At 35.9% G+C, this 23,807-nt stretch overlaps 1 protein-coding gene across 2 annotated transcripts in view; it reads right to left on the reverse strand.

Moving 5' to 3' along the window:
- The window catches only part of DMD (dystrophin), a 1,921,557-nt gene that overhangs the window by 1,666,816 nt on the left and 230,934 nt on the right, over window positions 1-23,807 (reverse strand). For both annotated transcript variants that reach the window (XM_044670154.1, XM_044670155.1), the window contains exon 11: window positions 5,562-5,681. In XM_044670154.1, the coding sequence (XP_044526089.1) occupies window positions 5,562-5,681 (120 nt within the window). The remainder of the gene's footprint in view (window positions 1-5,561; window positions 5,682-23,807) is intronic.

Raw genomic sequence — 23,807 nt, forward strand, 5'->3', positions numbered from 1 at the left:
AAGGAAGGAAGGAAGGAAGGAAGGAAGGAAGGAAGGAAGGAAGGAAGGAAGGAAGGAAGGAAGGAGAAAGAAAGAAGAAAGAAAGAAGAAAGGAAGAAAGAAAGAAGAAAAACTGGAAAATGACAGAAAAAGCCAACAGCAACAAAAACTTGCTAAACAAAACAGATCCATGAAACAGAAAACACAAAACCTTTAACAGAAAATCTCTAAAAAAGGAAGCACAAACCCTCAAAGAATAAAATAGCTCTTTAACTATTAGAATTGGACAATAAAAGCTCACTATTCCATAAGACATTAGGAAATAATAAAGCAAATTCAAAAGAATAAAAAAGTAGAAGAAATCTGAAATACCTGACTGGGAAAACAATTGGCCTTGAAAAAAGGAGAGGATCAGGAAAGATAACCTAAGAATCATTGGACTTTATGAAAGTTATGATCAAAAAAGAGCTGGGGGGCAGCCAGGTGGGTCAGTGGATTGAGAGCCCGGCCTAGAGAAGGGAGGTTATAGGTTCAAATCTGGCCTCAGATACTTCCTACTTGTGTGACCCTGGACAACTCACTTAATCCCCACTTCCTGGTCTTTACCACTCCTCTTCCTTGGAACAAATATAGTCTGTTGATTCTAAGGCACAAGGTAAGGGTTTTTTAAAAAAAAAGGAGCCCAGAGACTATATTCCAAGAAATTATCAGGGAGACCTGCTCTGCTATTATTGAATAACAGGAGAAAATAGAAATTGAATGAATACAATGATCATCACCTGAAAGATTTTCAAATTTAACAATTTCAAGACTATTACAGCCAAATTCCAAAACTCCCAAAGAGAAAATACTACAAGCATTCAGTAAAAAGAATTAAATGTCATGGAGCAACAATCAGGATTTTCACAAGATCCAGTAGCTTCTATACTGAAGGACTGAAAATCTTGGAATACCATATCAAGGCAAAGGGTCTAGTACTACAAACAAGAATCATCCATCCAGAAAAACTAGGAATAATACTCCAGGACAAAAAATACATATTTAGTGAAATAGAGGACTTCTAGGCATTTCTGATGAAATGGTTAAATTCAACAATAAAGAGAAAAATCAAAATGTGAAAAAGAAGAGAAAAACTCAAGGGACTCAATAGGGTTAAACTGATCACATTCCTACATTGGAAAGTATTAACTAGGATACTTAAGGTAGTTAAGGTAATTAAGGAAAATCAAGAGGTTAAGCAAATTGAATTAATGTATAAGTTAATAACTAAAATACTTAAGATATCTATGATGCTTGAAGTACCTAAGGCAAGTAAATTACTTAGAATACTTAAGGTTTGGAAGATACTTTAGAGCATTATCAGTATTAGGACAGTAAACTAGACCATACATATAGAGAGAGCAGGGTTTAAGTTGAATATGATGGGATGATACCCAAAACAAAAACAGAAAAGCAAAACAAAATCAAAGGATAGAGAAGATGAATACACTGGGAAAGAAGAAAAGGAGAGGGAAAAAAGGGGTAAATTATTTCACATGAAGAGTCATGTAAGAATCAATATGATGGAGGGTAAGAAAAGGAAGTAGCAAGAAAAGCTTATTCTCACTGGAATTGACACAAAGTGAAAATAACATCTGCACACGGCTAGCTATAGAAATCCATCTTGGTTTATAGGGAAGCAAGAAGGGGAGAGGTAATAAGAAAAGAGGGAGATGGACAAAAAGGAGAGTGAACTCAGGAAAGCAGTAGTCAGAAACAAACATCATTTCTGAACAGTGAAAAAGATGAAAGGAGAGGAAGGGAAGGATACAAAGGGGGAAAATAAAACAGAGGGAAATAAACAGTAAATAATCAAAACTGTAAATGTGAACAGGATGAACTTACTCATAAAATGGAAGAGGATAGCAGAGAAGATTAAAAGACAGAATCCCCCAATATGCTGTGTAAAAGAAACACATTTAAAGCAGGAATGGATGTCCATTAATTGGGAGATTACAAGAATTTGATTGTCATGGAATTCTTTTGCACCATAAGAAATGACAAACTAGATGATCACAAAAAAAAAAATCCTGGAAAAGCCTGTATGAAGTGATGCAAAGTGAAGTGAGTAGAATCAGGAGAATCATGCAAAGTAACAGCGAAAAAGTACAATGATCTAACTACTATCTTAAATGCAAGGTTCCAGGAAAACTCCAAGGGACTTGTGATAAAATATGTAACTACTACTTCAAAAGGAAATAATGAAATTTGGCTGTGGATTGAAGCATGCCATTCTTCACTTTATTTCTTCCATGAATTTGTCTCTAGTGTAAGCAACATGTGCCTTTTTTCACAATAGGATAAACATGAAAATATATATTGTATGCTAACATATGTATAATCTATATCATATTATCTATCATCTTGGGGAAAGGGGAGGTGTGGGAGAGAGATAGAATATGAATTGCAAAATGTCAAAAAATGATTATCAAAAATTGAATTGACCTATCTGAAAAAATAAAAATTATAAAAAAGGAAATCAGCAAATTCTGATATAAATCAGGACTTGAGTACATGCTTTGTCTATGGTCTAAACTTAAGATAATGAACAAGAAAATGTGAATATTGCAGGTTAAACTTAAATGGTTGTCATAAATACATTTTTTTTTGTTTTCTGCAGAGAAGGATATTAAGCAGTTACCACAACACTCCTTTACTGAAGTGTCAGACTATCTTGCAGATTTCTTACAAATTGAATCAAAGAATTAAACATATTCCCTCCCAAAAGCTAAGTACTAGAGTGTGGAGTAAGGATCCCCAGATCTCTGCAAAGAAGTCAAAAGTTATACAAAAAAACAAGGATAAATAGAAAGGCAAGGAAATAGATAATCTCAAAGAAATTTTCTTCAAAGTATTTTCTTCAAAATGGCTGGGTTCTTTGGGACATGCCTATGTTTTTTTGTTATCTCTTCTGAGTTTCCTTCAAAGCCTTGATTAGTTCTCATTACCAAGAACTAGCATTGAAAATCTCTAGGATGCCACTCTTTCTAATTCATTCTCCTGGCATCTTCATTATAAGACCATTGAATTATTGACTCAATCTCAAATAAGTTGGTCTGAGACAGCACCCCAGGGTAGATTTCCCTTGGTTTGGTTTATCAAAAATCCATGCACCAGGGCTGGGTCTACAGATTCCTTTGAGTTAAAAAAAAATAAACTGAGTCAAATGACCTAGCAAAGCTATTGAATGTTTTAGCACACAGTCAATCAAGCAGTATTTACTAGGTATTTAGCTATGAGCCAGACAGGATATAAGGCACTGGGGCACAAAGATAAAAGTAAAATTATCTCTACTTCTCATGGAGTTTTTATTATATTGCAAGGGGAGATAACAGGTACATATATGAAAGACATATATGAAGTGTTTGGAGGAAAGAACTTTAGGAATAAGGGTACAGGGAAAGTCTACCGATGGAAGGAGGTGGTTGGATTGAATCTTGAAAGAAATGAATGATTCAACTGTTCTGTTATTGTACCGCTTTTGTTTTAAAGAGAACCTATGACATCATGGAGCAACATATTGATTTGCTGGTGAGTTGGATTTAAATAAGGCAAAGTTACACAAAATTATCAGCCTCATTCTCTTTTCCAGAGTCAAAATATGAGTTAGGACAGATGGCCCCAAATGCAATGGATAATCTTGGTGTCTTTGATGTCTAAGATCTAAGTATTCCACAGTACCAGATTTCACTGCCATCATAGCCATTCAAACAAATTGTTCAAATCCACCTGTTTGAAGTTTGAGGGGGAGCTTCACCTGCATGAAGTGGAGATTCCCCTAATCATTAGGTTTCAGACTTTTGGTTATCCTCAATCTGGTTTAGTTCATCTATAGAGATAGTTTTTTTTTTTTGGTATGGCCACTGAGTATACTATATCTTCTTGAAGTCACATTGAGAATTGGTTGAAAGGTGGACACCAAATATGGAAGAAAAGCCCTGAAAATGGCTCAGCAAGCCCTCACAATAGAGGCGCTAGTCCTCCCTGAACACCCCATACACAGTAATTCAAATAGGAAAGTGGAAGGAAGGAGTATATTTCTAGGCATGGATGTCAACCAGGTCAAACTCATGGATATACAAAGTAAATTGTTATGGATCATATGTTCTACTTCATTCTGAACTTGGAAGTTGCTAACAATCTATAATTTTTTATATGAGAACTAAGAAACTTTAAATTTAATACTGAACTTGCTAGAACAATACTGGATGCTATTTCCTTGGTCATATCTTCAGGGAAAACAAAACATGGGGTCAATATCTAATCTTACAGTGCCTCCAGGTGTATAATTCCTATCATTTTAACACAAATACATATACATATATATATGTATGTATGTATGTACAAACATGTACACACACAAAATTTGTAAACACATGAATGAAATTCAGAGTTGTAGCAGAAAGTACTATGCTGAGCACCCCCCCTCCCATAAACACACCCTTTATCATTTAGAGATTGAAGAGATAGTTTTATGGTAGATTATTAGCCTGAGGACATTAATTGAGGAAATGGCATTTCACCAAACTTTTAAAAACAAACTAATATCACTAAAAATGCTAAAAAGAAAGATAAGATTTTAAGAAAACTAGTCAGAGGCCTGCTAGGAAATAAAATATTTAGAAGAATTTGAAGTTGATAAAAAAAAAGCCATATAAAGCAGTCTGATAGGATTCTATGATATACCAATTTATAGAATACAAAAATGTTTGCAAAGCAAAAAAAAAAAAAAGATTTACACTTTTGATGAAATGTAATATATAAGATGTGTAGCATTTTAGATAAAACACTTTTTTATGCAGTTTACTAGCTATAAATATATTTTAGTCACTTGAGAATATATTTATATAATGAAATCTCCACATAGTTGATAAGAGAAATAATTACTCGGCCAATTTCTCAACAAACTTATGCCACCTCACATTGTTAATTATTTCCATGACAACACTGTGATAGTAAAATATAGAGAGAGACGATGCTATAAATTACATTAAATGTAAATATTATAGTGGCATCTTTTGATGCCAAGGTATAATTTGGTTATCACACTACTACCAATGTGATTCAGAATACATGTTCATAAAATGCATATGGGTTATGTTTTTGAGCATAGTATTTAAGCCAAAATATAACCAGATCATATGCCATATGAGTATTGTATATTTTTTCCTTCTGCCCCACATAGATAGTAAGTTTTTAAGGGCAAAGATAATGTGATTTTGTAAAAGTTAACCCTTCTTACTATTTATAACAAGTATTTTCCATTACTTGTGGTTCATTTATAGCAAATGGAATCCTGATTCTAGGTGAGATACCTTGCCAAAATCCATCATGCTAATGGGTTAAAATAGTGTACACAAAATGAAGGGGAACCAGTATGGACATATAAGGGGAAAGGACTAATTAACGATAGGGCATTTTAATAAATGCAAACAATATTAATCTCTAGAGTCCTTTAGGACAATATAGATTTAAATTTATTTGTTTAATAATATTTAAATACCCAATTTTTAAAATTCTATTAAGTAACATGTATCAATTACCTGCAACTGTTTTTCCAGGTCAGCAGTTGCTTTGTCGCCACTTGTTTCATCCACCACTACCACCATGTGAGTGAGAGAATTGACTCTAACTTGTTCTTGCTCTAAGTCTTCTTGAAGCACCTGGAAAGCCAAGATGAGAAAAAGAAAAAGAGATGGCTATGAAGCTATAAAATAGTAGGGAAAAAAATCTTAATTTAATTCAAGTAGTTAACATCGATTATCAATTAATTCATACTAGAGTTCACACAAACACATCAATTTCTTACAGCTGAATGTGACTTTGTTTGCTTTTTAAAGATGACTGTTGTCTACCTGACTAAATTGTGATTAATATTTTGGAAATGTTTTCATCCCTTGGTACTTTCAGCTTGTTCTTGGCAATAACATCCTTGACAATGGGAGGTGTAAGAGCAGTGCAGGTCAGAAATGGAGCAGTTCATTCTTTCTGGGTCAGTCAGCCATGGAATAGTAGTGTCAGGTATAAAAGTTCATACTATACTTCTAGCCTGGGTAAGAAATCATAGAATTTTACACTTTTTCTGCATCAAATCAAGAAAGGGCCTAAACCTCTGTCTTGTTCACTTTGTTCTGAACACCTTTGCCTTTACAGCCTTTTTCTTTCCTTGTCTTCTCTTCATGCAATGAATTTCACTGGTCAGAAAAATTTATAGTTTATCATAATTTATCTCAGTGGCAAGAAGGCTTATTAAGCACAATTACAGATGAAAGTTTAAAGAACCAGAACATGAGGGATTCAATATCTGTCTCTCAGATAAAAATGGGCAGGGGTGTGGAGGAAGTGAGCACTTCACCATCTACATGGAGTTTTTCCACAGGGAAAGTTGAACATTTTCTCTTGCTGCAGCCTCTAACTGTCCTTTCTGTTGAAGATGAAGACAGCAGTGACCACAAGAGAGTATATAATTCCTCTCAAACACAAGAGGTCACTGACTCCACCCCTCAGTTTGTCTTTCTAGCTCCCATTTCACTTCCTTAGTCTCACTTGTCCAACTCATGATGGAATTCAGTGGAATGAGTTGACCACCTTTTCCCTAGGAGTGGTAACAACCTTGATGTTCCCAGACACTAAAGACAATATTTCTTGGACAATATTTCATCCTATATATGCTTCATTTACACATAGCTGTTTGCATGTTGTCTCTCCCATCAGACCATAAATTCCTTAAAAGCAGGGCTTTTTTTTAAGCTTTCTATCAACAATGCTGGCATATAGTGCTTAATCATATTTGTTGACAGATTGCTGCCAAAAGCCTCCAACAGGTCTTCTTTACTCCAGGCCCAGTGCTCCATCTACTACTGTATCACTTCGCTTTTCTCAAAACAGCTTTAATGGGCTATATTTAAATGTTAGATATTTATTTTCTATGCTCCAAAAAAAAGAGAGATTCATCATGATGACTACTGAATCAAACTCTCATAATCATAGACATTTTTATTCTATCATCTCTACTTTTCAAGTTTCAACATTTTAAAGCATTGTAAAATGTCTTGCTTATTTTCCTTCCGCTCTCTGGACTACATTTGGAAGTGAGGCAATTTGGAAGAAAATGATTATGCATCTATTTCATATGTGTGCTGTATACTACCTAACACAATTTTTAAATCTCTTATATAAGTTTACAGAAACATTTTTGCTAAGAGACAGAAAATGGAAATGGAAATCTTAAACTTTCTGAGCTATACTAGCAAATTATTTTCTGCTTTCCTAAGGTTTATAAGGGAATGTAAAGATTTCAAATGGATTTGTAAGAAATTTAAAATATTTTTGGATCATCTTGGTAACAGTTATTCTGCTAAGCTAGTCAATTCTTTCTCTAAATATCCACATTATGACTTAAACATGATTATACTTACAAATGAATTTTTGTGTCTGTGTGTGTGTATAAACCCTGCATATATACTTACATGTAGGAGTTTGCTGATATCTGTTTAGTAACCACCTCTCCAAAAAATGCATACATACTTATGACACATTTTTAAATTTAATCTGTATTATTAATATTTTCTCCTTTGCTTTCTTAGGTCTAGGGAGAAAACAAGGTGAGCTCAATATTCAGCATTTGCCAATTGTTAAGGTATAAATGTTCTTATTTAACATTGAACACTTGGCTCTTGTTAGCTAGTACAAGATTACTTCAAAATGTCCCTTTTACATGTATATGTAATCATTATTTTAGAAAATATGTGATGAGTTACAGTCTCACATTAGCAATACTAGAATTTATTTCAATAACTGGATAAAGACATAAGGTCTTACTAAAACCTAGCAAAATGAAATTTTTAGATATATGAAAGAAATTAAATTTGCAAGTCACCCAAAAGACAATATTCATATTAAGTTTAAGTAGATGACAACATATTACTAATAAAGAAATATAGAAGTAAAGTAGAATACAGGAGTATTATATAATTAGAAAAGGAGGTAAGCAGTCCTATTTAGAGGATGGGAGATTAGCAGAAGGTAATTATCAAGTCTGTATACTTCATTGATATCTAAGCAATGTCAAGATATCTAGAAGACCTCAGTAATACAGCTAAGGTTCCTTCTTGGCTACCTCATTCCCCATGGAGGATTAAAAGGAAAATACTAACAGAAAGCTAAAATATGAATGGGTATTTAAGTTACATGAATGGCAACATGATTTGGTGAAATAAGTATAGGTTAGAATCCTTGTTCTGACATATTATTTTTGAGACTAAGGGTAAGTCATTTCAACTATTTATCCTCAAAAATTAAGGTGTTACATCATTGGAGGAGATAATCATTATAATAAATACAAATAATCAGATGTATATGGGATATAGATGAATTTTATTTCCCTCCAATATAGATCATATTACTTTTTTGTCTTATAAAACCCGTAATTGGTAACAATGATCTTGTTATAGGTTATTGGTATAGATAGTGTGTCATTTGAAATTGTTATAAGCCCTGGAAAACTACAACTCCCAGGACTCTCTCTGTTACAACTTCACCTGACAACTCCCACTTCCTTTGTGAGAGGTGTCAGGGAAAGTATAAAAGGGAAAGTTTGGCGCCTTTTCACTCTCTGACCCTGGAGGTGGGCAAGCTGCCCTCTTGACCCTGGAAGCAGTGCTCTCTATGCTGGAAGCTCTGCTCTGTGCCCTGAGACCCTGATCTCTCTCTTGGTGCCTTTTTCCCTTTCTGTCTACCTCCTAGTTTTCCCTAAACCTTCCCTTTCTATCAAAATAAAACCTAGCTATTCAAACCCTAAAATTGCTCTCTGATCTTTTATTTGAGATTTGAGCCCGTGAAGGGCTCTGATCAATATCCCCCTGCCAGGCCTGGGACTGCTACCTTCCTTTCCCTTCCTCTCCCCTTTCTCTCATTTCTCCAGTCCTTCTACCTTCCTTCCTTCACTTTCACCACACAGTTTATGGCCACTCTTCAGATGGGACCTGAACCTGCCTGCCTTACTGCCTAAGGGTAAATAAAAAATTTTTCCCACCCAAACCCAACCCAGCAGGGGATCCCTTCCCCTACTAAACCCCTTCCGGGTTTCTAGATCTAAAACCCCACCAACCCCAGCCCAAGAACCTTAATCCTAATCCCCCTTACACCTACAGTCTAAAACCTAGCAGGGGGTCCCACTGGAAAACCCAGAGGGGTGGAAAAAAAACAACAAAATCTGACTCTTCCCCTACTCTTCCCCTGCCCAGTGCCTGTGCCTTGGCGGGGATCCAATTCCATCACCCACGCGGGAAATCCCTCACCCAATCCAGGAATTTAGCCAGCCAGCAAAAAACCAGGTCACCTAGGAAAAACCCAGCCAGTGGCAAAAGACCCAGCAGGGAGTCTGCCAGTGGCAGGAAAGCAAGATCTGCCCCCAGTGGTCTGCTGATGGGAAAACCCCACCCCTCTCTACCTTCTACCCCACTACTAGCTTCAATCTCTCCCTTTGTTTGTTTATTTTTTTTAACCCTTAACTTTTGTGTATTGGCTCTTAGGTGGAAGAGTGGTAAGGGTGGGCAATGGGGGTAAAGTGACTTGCCCAGGGTCACACAGCTGGGAAGTGGCTGAGGCCAGATTTGTTCAATCTCTCCCTTTGGAGAGATTTTGCCTTTCAAAAGGCAATACTAAAATCCCAAACATTAAAAAAACCCACTTACCTTGCTCATCAGCCTGACTGCTTTCATTGCAGCTTTAGTCCATTTCACTTCTCCCCCCTCCCTTCTCCTTACTGAGCTGCAGTACTACCTTGGCCATTAGATGCCAGCACTGAGCATGGAGTGTGCTTCCTCCTCCCTTTTTTCTGCTAAGCTGCAGTGCTACCTTTCTGCCACTGGAAGGCAGCACCAAGGACAGCACTGATAATAATATATTAGAATAATAATAATAATAATAATAATTTTTCCCTGCTGAAACCAAATAAATAATTAAAAACAAATAAATACATAAATAAGAACAAACAGTTAGATGCAAAAAAATATTAGAATTAAAGCAAACTGAATAAATAAAGGCTAGCTAATTAAATAAACAAATAAAAGCTTCCCAACTTGTTTGCTTCTATACAGGAAAATCTTTTGGCTTCTGCCAAATTGGACTGCCTCCTCCTTCTGATGCTGCTAGGGAATCTTGTTTTCTTAATTTTCAATATGATGATGCAAAAGGCTGCAAATAGGAAAATGCAAGTCCAGATCCAAGCACCAGTACAAATCCAATTGGACAATCTCAAATACTCAATGCATGATGCACTGAAAAAGGAGGATCCAATTCAAAGATCTGATTCAAAATTTAGCAATGCTGTTCCTGAAACACCCAGCAAGGAAAGTCCTATTTCTCCTATTTCTCCTGAAAAAGAGAAGGAGACAGCTGTAACAAAACTCCTCTCTCATCTTGTGCATCTCCTGACCAACTCCTACCAACTCCTGACCCTCCTCCTACCCTGTCCTCTCCTGTCCCTTCTCCCAGTTCACAACCAACCCCAGTCCAGACCATACTGGTTCCTAACAATACTGCCAAGACAAACACACAAACAACTCAAAAGACATACTGCCACAGTAAGCACACAAACACCTAAAAAGATCTGTTCTGCCTCAGTAAGCACCAAAACAACTAAAAAGAAACCAAAACCATGCTATGATTCTGATTCCTATGATTCTGATTCCTTTGATGGCCTTTTCCCCTTTAAGGGAAGTTCCTACATTAGACAGATATGGGGACACATCATACTCCATTCACTCCTTAAGATATCAAAGAATTTTTAAAAGATATTCCAAATTATAATGATGAACCCATAGCTATAATGAAAAGGATGGAAGACATATTTTCCCAATACAATACTACATATAAAGATGTGGAAAAATTACTCAAGATCTTCCTGACAGAAAGAGAAAGAAACAAAATCATCTCTCATGTAAATAAGGCCTGAGGACAAAATGCAGCACACTGGCCACGTGAGGATCCACGTTGGAATCATAACAATTCAGAGGAATATTTGTAGTTAAATAATAATGATAGGGCTACAATATTAAAAGCAATGAAAGAATGTGCAGAACGTCCAGACAACTGGACCAAATTTGATCGTCTAACACAAAATGATGATTAAGCTCCCTCTCAATTTATGGACAGGGTTATTGGATTGGGAGCTAGATATTTGGACTTGGATTTATCAGTGGAGCAAGGCATAAGACAAATAAGGCAACAATTTGTAAACAATTCTAGCAGAGTGGTCCAAGATTACTTTAAGATGCATTGTTCCCAAATGGCCAGAAATGGATCTGGATAAACTAAGGAAAATAGCTGTATATGTCACTAAAGGACATGAAGAAACAAAGGTACAAACTAATGACCTATTAGATACCATACAAAAAGAACTAAAATCATTACGAAATAAAATAGAAAAACAGGAAAGAGGGCATGATGATACTACACCAATACCACTTGCCCCTCTCCAAGAGTCTAATTATCAATCTCTGACCTGCCACTTCTGTAACATGAAGGGCCTCTTAATGATGAATTGTAGGAATTTGTTACAGATAATAAGGAATAATAATAACTTTAGGAACAACACTAATTTAGAAACATTAACTATCAGAACAATAACTGCAGGAATCACAATTTAACGACTGATAATCAGGCAGATAATCCACAACAAATGACTCCACAAAAGTATCTTCTGTTACGATTAAAAATGAAAAGACTGATAAAATAAGAGAAATTAATATTTTAATAGCCATGGCCTTGTTGGTGAAATATATCTATGAACGCACTTGAGTATCTTTTAAATTTACCACCAGAGCCCATCCTGTCCCTCTCGTATGCCAGCCAGCCACTCAGGAAAACCAAGAGACCTTTCTCTAGGCCCTCCTCCGAATTTAAGCTGCCCTATGCGTGGGGATGTTTGATGTCCCCACACTCCAAAAACTGGAAACTGGAAACCCATTGGAATCATGGGAAATGTAGTCTCATAGCCCCCACGTGCCCATAGTAAGTATGCTAGACACTTTCAAATAGCACTTCCCTGAATTCAAAACAAACACTTCAAAGTGGAGCTTTTCCTTGCTACTGCCCCTCCATGTGGGGCAGAAGGAGGTGCCCCTTAAAACTCTATTGTTTTTGTTGTTTTGTTGCTATTAACCCTTTTCAGTTTTGTCTCCCTCAAAGAGCAAAGAAGAAGCAGCAGTATTTTATAATACAGTGCTTGTCTACCCCCTTATCTTTATTTGTGCCATCTGGTATTTGACATGTGCCTTTGTATTGATAATTTGGAAGACATATTTTGTGTATTTGAAAGATCTGAACATATATTACCTTGAAGGAAACCTGTATTGAATTGACTTGTGAAATTTTTGTATTTTCTTAAATGTATTATTGCTTTTATAACTCCATTGTTTTACCTCATTTGCACTCACACTGTGGATCATGGCTAAGCTAAGAGGAAATGTATCTAAATTCTTGGGTAAGAACCTTTATATTCTACCCCTCCTTATGTGACATGAAATACAACATACATATGCTTTTTTTATTGTCACTGATTATAGGAGATATCTATATTTTTTTAAATTTTAGTACATTTTTAAAAAAAATTGCATGTGCAATTTTTGAATTTGAAGCAAATGTTATCTAAATTGAAAGATTTTTGATTATTAGATTAATGTAGATTTAGTATATCCATTTGTTCTAACTGTAACTGCCTGTCCAAAAAGCCTTACACTACTGAAACTACCATTTGTATTTAACTAATATGGGACTTTATGTATGTCTGATTCAAAGAAATGGGATCAACAAAGGAGCACAGATTTCATCAATACAGTGCCAAAGAAGCACGGATATCAATATAGTGCCAAAGAAGTACGTATCTAACCTGCATGATGCCAAAAGAGCACACAGGTCAAAAAGAGAAACCAATCCTATTAGGATCACTAAGACTTCAATGCCAATAAAAAGGACTTGAACCTAGTGTGAGAATCAAGGTTGTGATGCTTAACATATGTTAAGATGTAGGAATCTTCGAACCATACTCCTTGTGAAATTTATGTCAAGTACCTAACAATTGGCTGTTCTGGCTCCATATTATATGCCTGAGAAGAAATGAAGAAAGAAGAAAAGAAAAAATGACATAATATCAGACCAATAAATACAAATCTAGTCCCTTTTCCCTAACTTTCTTACTATGGTGGTTGACTAGTCCTGGTTGCTAAGTGGGTAAGTGCATGATGTAGGACATGGATTACTTTAACTGGACATTATTCAAAGACCCAGTGTGATTTTCTTTTTTTTTTCTTATTTAGAATATTTCTAATATAAAATTTAGGATTGGATGTTTAACATTTTTCATCTGCTACTTATTTGGCTTTTTTGTGCTATATTTTCTGATGAATTTCATTGGCAGTGATTCATATGCTTCATGCCTCAGCCATGTTTTCCCTGTGCAATTTTGTTGTTTCTTTCTATCCTCCTCAGGGGGGGGAATGTGTTTTTATTTCATATGGAGAATTTAGGTTGTTTTAGAAAAAAAGTTTACTGCCTCTTGGAATAGAAATGGAGATGCCCATGAAGACCACATGGAGAACACATGATCCAGGAGCCTGAGAGCAACTGAATTTGCAAAAATCTTGAACTTTGGGGGGGTTTAAATTCATTTGTCTGTTTTAAAATTCATTTGTTTTGTTAAATTCATCTGTTTTGTTTAAATGAATGTTTTATGTATCTGTATGTTTTGTTGTGAAAAAGGGGACTACCCCCTGAATATTTTTTGTAAAAGAAGTACCATTTGATTTCTTTATATTGTAAAAATTACTACCTTTCTCCCCTTGTATTGATGCATATACCCTTTATTTATTGTAATTCAAAATTCATTTATGTTTGTTATGATCCATTGAGGAGATTGGTCTCCCAAAGGATCACAGGGGTGAATGTGTCATTTGAAATTGTTATAAGCCCTGGAAGACTACAACTCCCAGGACTCTCTCTGTTACAACTTCACCTGACAACTCCAACTTCCTTTGTGGGAGGTGTCAGGGAGAGTTTAAAAGGGAAGGTTTGGTGCCTTTTCACTCTCTGACCCTGGAGGTGGGCAAGCTGCCCTCTTGACCCTGGAAGCAGTGCTCTCTATGCTGGAAGCTCTGCTCTCTACCCTGAGACCCTGATCTCTCTCTTGGTGCCTTTTTTCTATTTCTGTCTACCTCCTAGTTTTCCCTAGACCTTCCCTTTCTATTAAAATAAAACCTAGCTATTCAAACCCTAAAGTTGCTCTCTGATCTTTTATTTGAGATTTGAGCCCCTGAAGGGCTCTGATCAATATCCCCCCTCCAGGGCTGGGACTGCTACCTTCCTTTCCCTTCCTCTGCCTTCCTCTCCCCTTTCTCCCATTCTTCCAATGTTCTACCTTCCTCCCTTCACTTTCACCACACAATAGGCTTGAGCTGTTAGGGTCACCTCCTTGTATGTGGTTGATGAATTTGCTGGATACAAATTAATCTAACAATTATTTATTATTCACTATCAGGAGAGGCAGGAACAGGATAAAGGAAGTAGAAATAAAGTAGGAAAACTGTTATCCTAATTATAAGATTTCTAAATATAGCCCCCAATCTAATTCATGAGGATTTACTTCTTGTTCACCAAGGGTGATGAACCTTCTTAAAATTATTGTCAACTCTCTACCTAAAACCCAATTCTATCTATCTAAGCTTATTCTAATATATAAACTTAAAATATTATTAACCTCCTCAAATTCTTTATCAAAAGTCACAAGTTGCCTTCTCTAACTGTTTAGATCTGACTGTTAGAAGTCAATGGCTTCTTCTGACTCTTCCCAGCAGGGAGTCAGACCTCAAGCTGTTTCAGGGAGAGAAAAATAGCACCCTCACTGGCAGCTGCTTCTCCCTGCAGGAGAACAGCTCTCACACCAAACAAAACTCTTCCCACCTTCACAGATGTTTTTTTCAGGTTTCAAAGTTAAGATTAACCAAATTACTAATTGATAGTATCCAGAGAAAAGTCACCAACCACCTCTCAAGACAGTCATTTCAAGAGAGTGACCAAGAGTTCTCTTAACAGCCTTCCGAGCATCCCAATCGTCCTTAAGGTGACCACTGTGATTTCTCCCTGGCCATGCATTACGGGGGACAAGGAAAAAAAAATTCTTTGTCTGGTATTACTCTCTCTCTGGATTCTAATTATGCTATATAACTAACTAATAACTGATTAAACTTAACAAACCTAAATTTATATTGTCCCATAAAGTGCACTCTAGGAACTTTCTCCACCATCTTGGTGGTTTTACTTGATTTCTCTCAGCAATTCAAGGACACAAATTAAGAACTGGCTGTCCATTTATTACCCATTGCCCTTTAAAAATGATTGCATGACTTATTCATTTTTTAAATATTTTCCTGCCATATTTTTAAATCTTGTTTTTAATTGTTGTTGTTATATGACAAAATCTCTGAATGAATTATTTTTCTATTTGTTATGACTTGTGTTGGAATATGAAACAACAGATTAATCCCTGAAATATTACAATTTAGTCCCAGTCTATGTAAGTGTATGCAAGCACATTGAATTATTTGTCACATCTTGTTCCATCTTTACCTCCCTCCATTTTGTTTCATTTTCTACATGCTTATAATCAAAAAGCCTTTGCCCTTGACTTAATGTTCAGTTTGAACCAGATCCTTTAGCTGTGGTTCTCATATAGAAACTTTAAAGATGATTAATTTTTCCTCTATGTTTAAGAGCAAAACATAAGTTTTGGGAATTTCAGAAAGCAAAAGAGACCAAAGACAAATAGAATAAGACAGCAACTGAATCTTAAAAGTACATGAGATAATGTTTGATATCAGGAAAGTTGGACTGAGATTCTCTAAGTTCTTAGCAGACAATTTCTCTCATTGTTTCCTCATTCTTATTTAGCATTTTTCACATTGTATCCTTTACAAAAAGTGAATCTCTTCTTTCCAACTTCTCTCTCAGTTCCTATCGGGAAATTAATCTGCTCAACCACACTAAGAGTAAACAATTGCAACAGGAAGCAAGATTCATCTAGCTCTACAGCCTTCTAATGTTTTCATTGTCCATATATTTAAAACTGGAACAGATAGATATTCTCTCCTTGAACAGAACAGACTATTCTGCAAAAAGTACTAAGCAAGTAGGATGGTTTCTTTCCAGTTAATAATTACTATAATTTTACAAAAGGCTTTGGGAATATTATTTACCATTCCACTTCTTTAAAACTCCTCTCCAAATCCCTAAAAACGTCTCCTCTGACCACCACAAAACCAACTCCCTAAAAAACAACAAAAGAGAAAAAATCATTGCCATATGTATTAGGCTATAATGTATTTTCTCTTTCCACTCCTTTAAGAAGGAACAGCTCAGTTAACTCATGTTCTAGCACTGTGATTCTTTAAATGTAATCCTAAGAATTTTGTGGGTCACCACAATAATTTCAGGTGATCTATGATTTCCAAACTATTTTCATAATAATACTAAGACATTTTAATTTTGAAAACTATAATATCAATAGATATAAGGGGAGTAGGTTGGTAAATGTTTAACAAATGGCTCTAAAAAATATGTGTATGGGGGCAGTTAAGTGGCTCAATGAATTGAGAGCCAGGCCTAGAGATGGGAGGTCTTAGGTTCAAATCTGGCTTCAGACACTTCCTAGCTGTGTGACCCTGGGCAAGTCACTTAACCCCTATTGCCTAGCCCTTACCACTCTTCTGCCTTAGAACTGTGTTATTTGAAATTGATGTAAGCCCTGGGAGACTACAACTCCCAGGACTCTCTCTGTTATAACTTCCCCTGACACCTCCCACTTCCTTTATGGGAGGTGTCAGAAAAAGTATAAAAGGAAAAGTTTGGCACCTTTTCAAGCTCTCAACCCTGGAAGCTCTGCTCTCCACCCTGGAGCTCTCTTTACCCTGAGACCCTGATCTCTCTCTTGGCGCCTTTTTTCCCTTTCTTCTTACCTCCTAGTTTTCCCTATACCTTTCCCTTTCTAATTAAAATAAAATCTAGCTATTAAAAACCCTAAAGTTGCTCTCTGATCTTTTATTTGAGATTTGAGCTCCGTAGGGCTCTGATGATTTCCCCCTGCCAGGGCTGGGACCTTCCTTTCCCTTCCTCTACCTTTCTCTCTCCTTTCTCCTATTCCATCCTCCCTTCCTCCCTTCACTCCCCACTTACAGAACCAATACGTAGAAAGTAAGGTTTTTTTTTAAAATATATGAGTATAACATGTATATATCGTGTACACAATTAACAAAACAATAAATCAGGTTCTGATTTGAAGTGTTTTCTAATTTCCAAAGTTTAAATGCTCACATTGAAAATTTCACAATATGTTCTTTCAAGTCAGTTACAGATGGCTCTAACATATCTCTTTATTAAACCCATAAAAGTTATTTGGGGTTCTCAACAATTTTTAAGACTGTAAGAGGGTTCTGAGGCCAAAAATACATATATTTTAGAAAATCTGGTCCAAAACATTCCTGATTTTCTGAAATAAAAAAGTTGGACTAAGTATATAGAAAGTGAATGTCTCACTTAGTTCTCAAAGTATAATCCAGAGTCACTCAAGAGTCCCCAGGTCCTAATGTTGAAACTATTTCTAATATAACATAATATAACAATGCAATACAATACAATATAATATAATATCAATTTCTAATGCTATAAATATTGATTGACATACCCCACATAAACAATATCTCATTAGGTCTTTGATGATTTTAAAGATTGCAAAGAGGCTCTCAGATATAAAAAGAAGAAAAATGCTAGTTTAACTTAATGTGGATTATACTTTGCAATAACAAAGATCAACTTGGAATAAGACATGGGAAGTGAGTCTCTGTCAAGAGAAATGACAGTAGTTCCAGATCCCTAAAGTCAAACTTCAGTTACTACACCTGGGAAACCAGGGCTATTGTTTGCTCGCCATACACTCAAACTAAACAATTGTTTTCCTATATATTTTGACCTTTCCTTTCCATGTAAAAGCATCTAAATATTTTCTAGAGTAGATTATCTTAGAAGATGACAAGAGTATAAATATGAACTAAAGATTTACTAATGAATTTTAGATAGTTTCTAAATATCTACTTATTTTGAGAAGTCTATTACAATGTACTCTGATTAGAAGTTAATGTTTTTAAAAGTTCAGTGACATAAAATAAAGGCAATTAAGCCTATTCCCTTCCTGTTGATTCTTCCACACAAACTGAGAACTCATAAACTAAGTATTCTTATTATGTATTTCTTGGCATTACTTATAAAAATAATCATGTAATATATTTCTTCCTATCATAAAGATAATACATTTGTCAAATAAATGTTTATCTATCTATGTCTCATATCCCAGATCTGGCATGATTCTCCCAAATTATTCTTTTATGCTTAAGCTTCTTTTAGTTGAGCTTTTATTAAGCATACTTTTTTCTTAATGTCAGCTAATATTTCGCTACTCCTTTCTTTTGACAAGGGAAAAGGCTAATGTGGAAATTTAACATTTTTAATGCTTAGATTTGTCAAACTTTGGCTTTATTTGGCAACACAGAATGAACATTTGGTTCCACTTGTCTTGATTAATTTGAAAAAAAAAAGACTGACCATAACTATTTCCTTTCTACAATATTTTAGCATCTTGACTTTTAAAATTTGTTTTTCAGTTACTGTTTTCCCAATCTGTGACTAACAATGATTTTTCAAGAAAATTGCTTAGACAACCACTGTTGAAAAAATTATTTATATATTTTCTCAGGGTGTGAACAATCATGAGTAATCTTAGAGTGCATTAAAAATCATTTGTGGTTGGAAGAATTAGGTAAGTACCACTCTTTTCTTGATAAAGTTTGCAAGCAAAGAATTGCAAATAAAATATGGGAAGCAATGAAAACAATGTACATTGAAGTGCATTTGAAGATGAATTTCAATATATTTAAACAATAAGGAATAAGGGTCAAGTATCCCATACTTGACACAAGGGAAATTTTCTCACAGAAAGTCAGTAAACCAGTAATTTGTGATTTCTATATAGGGATGTATAGGAATGTATGGGGATGTATAGGGATTGTCTCAAATATCTGAACCTTCTGGTTACTTAATCCCTTTATCTTGAGTCTTCTTCCTATCACCTCTAATTGGTCCATAATTCAAAATAATGAATGAATGGAAAATAAATAAGAAAAAATCTGACATTCCTCTCTTTGATCATAACTTTGGAACACTTTATTTTTTCTCATGATTTAACCATCCTAGCCTATTCTCCAAATCTTAACCTGTAATCAACCCTTCAGTACTTTTTCAGACCATTATCCCTGTTATTATTTCCTTTTCCTCTCTTTCCAAACCTGACATCATAATTGCCTAATTCATGATCCAACCATTCTGAATGGCCTAAAGGGCTTTAAACAACTATCTGTCTTTTGATCCAGCCATAGCACTGCTTGGTTTATACCCCAAAGAAATAATAAGGAAAAAGACTTGTACAAAAATATTTATAGCCATGCTCTTTGGGGTGGCAAAAAACTGGAAAATGAGAGGGTGTCCCTTGCTTGGGGAATGGCTAAAGAAGTTGTAGTATCTGATAATGATGGAATACTATTGTGCTGAAAGGAATGATAAACTGGAGGATTTCAATGTGAACTAGAAAGACCTCCAAGAACTGATGCAAAGCAAAAGGAGCAGAACCAGGAGAACATTGTACACAGAGACTGATACATTATGGCACAATTGAATGTAATAGACTTTTCTTCTAGCAGCAATGTAATGATCCAGGACAATTCAGAGGAACGTATGAAAAAGAAAGCTATCCACATCCAGAGAAAGAACTGTGGGCCCCAAAATGCAGAAGAAAAACATATGATCAATCATGTGGTTCAATGGGGACCTGATTTTTGATGGGACATGGTTTTGATGTTAAAAGATCACTCTATTGTAAATATGAATAACATGGAAATAATTTTAAACAATGATACATGTATAACCCAGGAGAATTTCTTGTTAGCTCCAGGAGGAAGGAGGGAAGAGGTAAAGGGAAATCATGAATCATGTTACCATCAGAAAATATTCTAAATAAATTAAAGAAAGTTAAAGACTAATATTCCTGACATCAGAAACTGCCTCATTTTGTATTGTTTTATCACCAGCATAAAATCGACAACAGACACAAAACAGAGTCTTAATAAATGATTGTTGATTGACTAGTTGGAAGAGTTATAAAATCTATGGCATTATGTCTAGACAACAAGAGAATATTACCCCTGTGGAGAAATGTAGTCACAACCTGAAGGTGAGAGTGGACAGCTATGTGTTTGTAATAAGGGTCTGGTACCTGTATGGAGTGCTTTTTTTAAAACCCTTACTTTTAATTTTAGTACCAATTCTGAGAGAGAAGAACATCAAGGGCTAAGCAACTGGGGATAAATGACTTGTTTAAGGTCATACAGCTAGGATGTGTCCAAGGTCAGGTTGAACTTAGGTCCTCCTGACCCCAGAACTAGAGATCTAGCTGCTGTGCTGCCTAGCAGACCATTTAGAATCTTTCAGATAGTGTCTCTAGATGGATGACAGGAGGGAGCTGCCTCCAAGAGAATGAAGATGACATTTAAGGGGAATTCTTTGGAAAGACAGACTGTAGAGCATGTAGAAACATTCTTTAACTGGTTCTTGTTGGCTAACTAACCATGGGTTGAAAAGAAGGTTCTCTGATTTACTATGGACAAATTCAAAAAGACCTCTTGGTTTCAGCTACTTTCTCTTGGCCTCAGCACTGTTGGGCAATCAGCAAAGGGAGTGAAGCCTATGACCTAGTGAGTTTGAAAAATCTACAAACAGAATGAGTTTGACATCTCACTTCCTAAAGTTGAGGGTTGCAGCCATCATGGATGTGAACCCCTGAGGAACAATGAAAACTATTTAGGAGTGACTTTTAGAAATCCAACCCATTAATGGGTTATTATTAATATTCAGCCACATATGAATATACACTGATCTCATCAAACTATGCATACATCATTGGTTAAATCTGTGTTACACAGGAACTAAGCTAAGTTTTGAGTCCAATCTACTCTCCGTCTCTCCACTTCCTGTGACAAAGTCAGGATTATGCCCTGGCAGTGTTGGGTGAAAATTTTGTAAATATTTCTTATGTTTTGAAGAAAATATATTTTTATAAAAGCTAATTAAGGTTAAGTGGTTAAATGGAAATGGAGTGCTATTATTCACTGTTCCCCTAATAATGAAGGAAGATAGCCAGTTGGGGTTCAAGCTAATGGCAACTGTAGGATTAAGATCAGATGGCAATGGATTCTCCCCAGTCCCAGATCAGAGGAGAAGCAGGCAAACTTGACTGGATGGGAGCATGTGAAGTACTCCTTCACCTCCTCCCACACTGTAAGCAGTTGGAAATCAGTTAACAGAACACTCTCAGAGTTGGTTATGGAGGTTATTCAGGCTTGGTAAATTTTGGGCCAAGATGGTAAGTAGATAGGGATTAAACCCCTTGTGATGATAACTTTCTTTGAATTACTCTCTCACAGGATAGAAATATTCTTCTTCAGATCAGACCACAGCCCTAGGGCAGAGGCAACTTCGGCCCGGCTTGGATGAAATACTTGGCTTGGTAATAAAAGGGTAGTAAGTATAACCCCAAGTTAACTGGATACAAGCTCTATCCTTCACAAACCAAATGAATTTAATGATTACAGGGAACAAAGAGAAGGGAATCAGTTTAAGGAAAGAGGAGGGAAGGTAAATAGCTGAAAACTGTTAACTGCAGGCTAACAACACATTTGGTGGTGGGGTGGGGTGGGGAATGTATATTGAATGGCTGAACTTCTATCTAAGCCCCTAAATAATTTTCTTTTTAAAACATAAACTGCTAAACTGAAGGTAGACTGTGATCTTGCTTGAAGGTCTATCTTTGTGGTTAGCTATCAAAGTAAAGCAGCCCCTGGCTGTCTGACTGAATGTCTCAGCCCCAGAAGCTACACAGAGTGTGTGTGCCCAGAGCCACGAGCCAAGAGTCAGGACCTCTGCAAGAGGGGTAATATGGCTTTTATACCAGGACTCCAACTGACCTTAACAGCCTCCTCCCTTGGAGTTCTGGGGGGCACTATGGAATTCTGTGATGCAGCTTGAACCCCTCTCAGAAACATGGATGTCACACAAAGAAAAAAGATATCCACAAACACTACAGAGTTCATTAGGAACATTGAGGGTTATGTAGCCAGGGTGATCTAGAAGTGGGGCCACAGCACACATTTGACATGAATTCAGAGAATGAGAGAATTTTAGAATTAGACAAGAGGAACTTAAGTTTCCACTTTTAGACAACTCTAGAGGTTTGAAAGATTTTTTTCCTGTTGTTGTTTTCTGAACTCAATCCCATATCTCCTCCTCAGTAAGTTATAGCTCCTCTTTCCTCCCTCATTGCTCTTATTTCTTCCTTGTGGAGAGGCAAGCAAAGCAAGTATAATATCTCTAAAGCTATCCCTGAGCAAATGTTAGGATACTAGAGATCGAAATGCAATAATACTAATTATTTCCATCACAAATGTATACTATTTAACTTTAACTGAGACTTCACCATGATCTGGTAGTTCTCTATTCATTTTTTTAATTAAACATTTATTAATATTTATTTTTGAGAAAAGTCTATTCATTCTTATTTGCTAAGAAGATGAAGTTTAATGTAAGGTGTAACTCTATTTCATCTCTCTCTACTTAACTGGGGATAGAGAGCCAGAGATGTATAGGGAGATTCAGTGGAAAGGAGAAAAAGATGATAATGAAGATGACGATACTAATATAGCTGATTGTTATTTCATGCTTAAGGATTTGCAAAGTACTTCTCATACACTGACTTAATTTGGTTCTCACAACAACACAACAACACATTGAAATAGGTATTATTTTCACCATTTTACAGGAGGCAAAAATGAGGTCTTGAGGTGGGATTTGAATCTGAATCTTCCTGAATATATGTACAATGTTCTTTCAAATATTCTGTGCTATCTATCTTTCCTAAGTGTAGTCTAAATAATCTAATTCTATGTGAAGACAAAGTGTTTAATTCTCTCCATATTAGGGAATAAGAGGAATGTGTTAACCATCAATTAAGGACAACTGAATTGTTCTTGATCCTCTAGTCACAAGAAGTCCTCAACCCAGAAAGCAAACATTGCCAATAGGTAATTCACTACTTCTTAACCTTGTGAGTAAGACAACAAAACTACCAAAACTGAGGATTTGACCTTAAGAAAGCATGGAAGGTAAAGAGTTATAGAGAGAATATGCTATGTTTTTGCTAATACTATAACACCTTTCCAATCTTATTTCACCTTGATTCCATTACTACTACTTACATAATCTGAGCTTCACAGTGGTTTCGCTCTCTGCAGTAGAGTACAATTGGATCACTTAACAGTTTCCTAAATATCTCTGATATTCTCTTGCTTCTATAACTTTTTTCATATTATTTCCCTCTTCTAAGGATATATACATGCTAGGAATATATTTCTGATAGTTAAAAGGGAAATTCACCAAGGCATTATGCTTTACAGAGTCAATATGGATTGTGAATTAAAGGCACAGCATTGATTCTTCTTATCCTGAAGGACCCTCAAGAGAGCCAGGAAGTTCATTGAGATACCATGTATGTAAGAAGAGTAAGAGAAGGGAAGGGAAGGGAAGGGAAGGAAAGGGAAGGGAAGGGAAGGGAAGGGAAGGGAAGGGAAGGGAAGGGAAGG

The sequence above is a fragment of the Gracilinanus agilis genome, chromosome 3, assembly GCF_016433145.1.
Source record: "Gracilinanus agilis isolate LMUSP501 chromosome 3, AgileGrace, whole genome shotgun sequence".
Lineage (NCBI taxonomy): Eukaryota > Metazoa > Chordata > Mammalia > Didelphimorphia > Didelphidae > Gracilinanus > Gracilinanus agilis.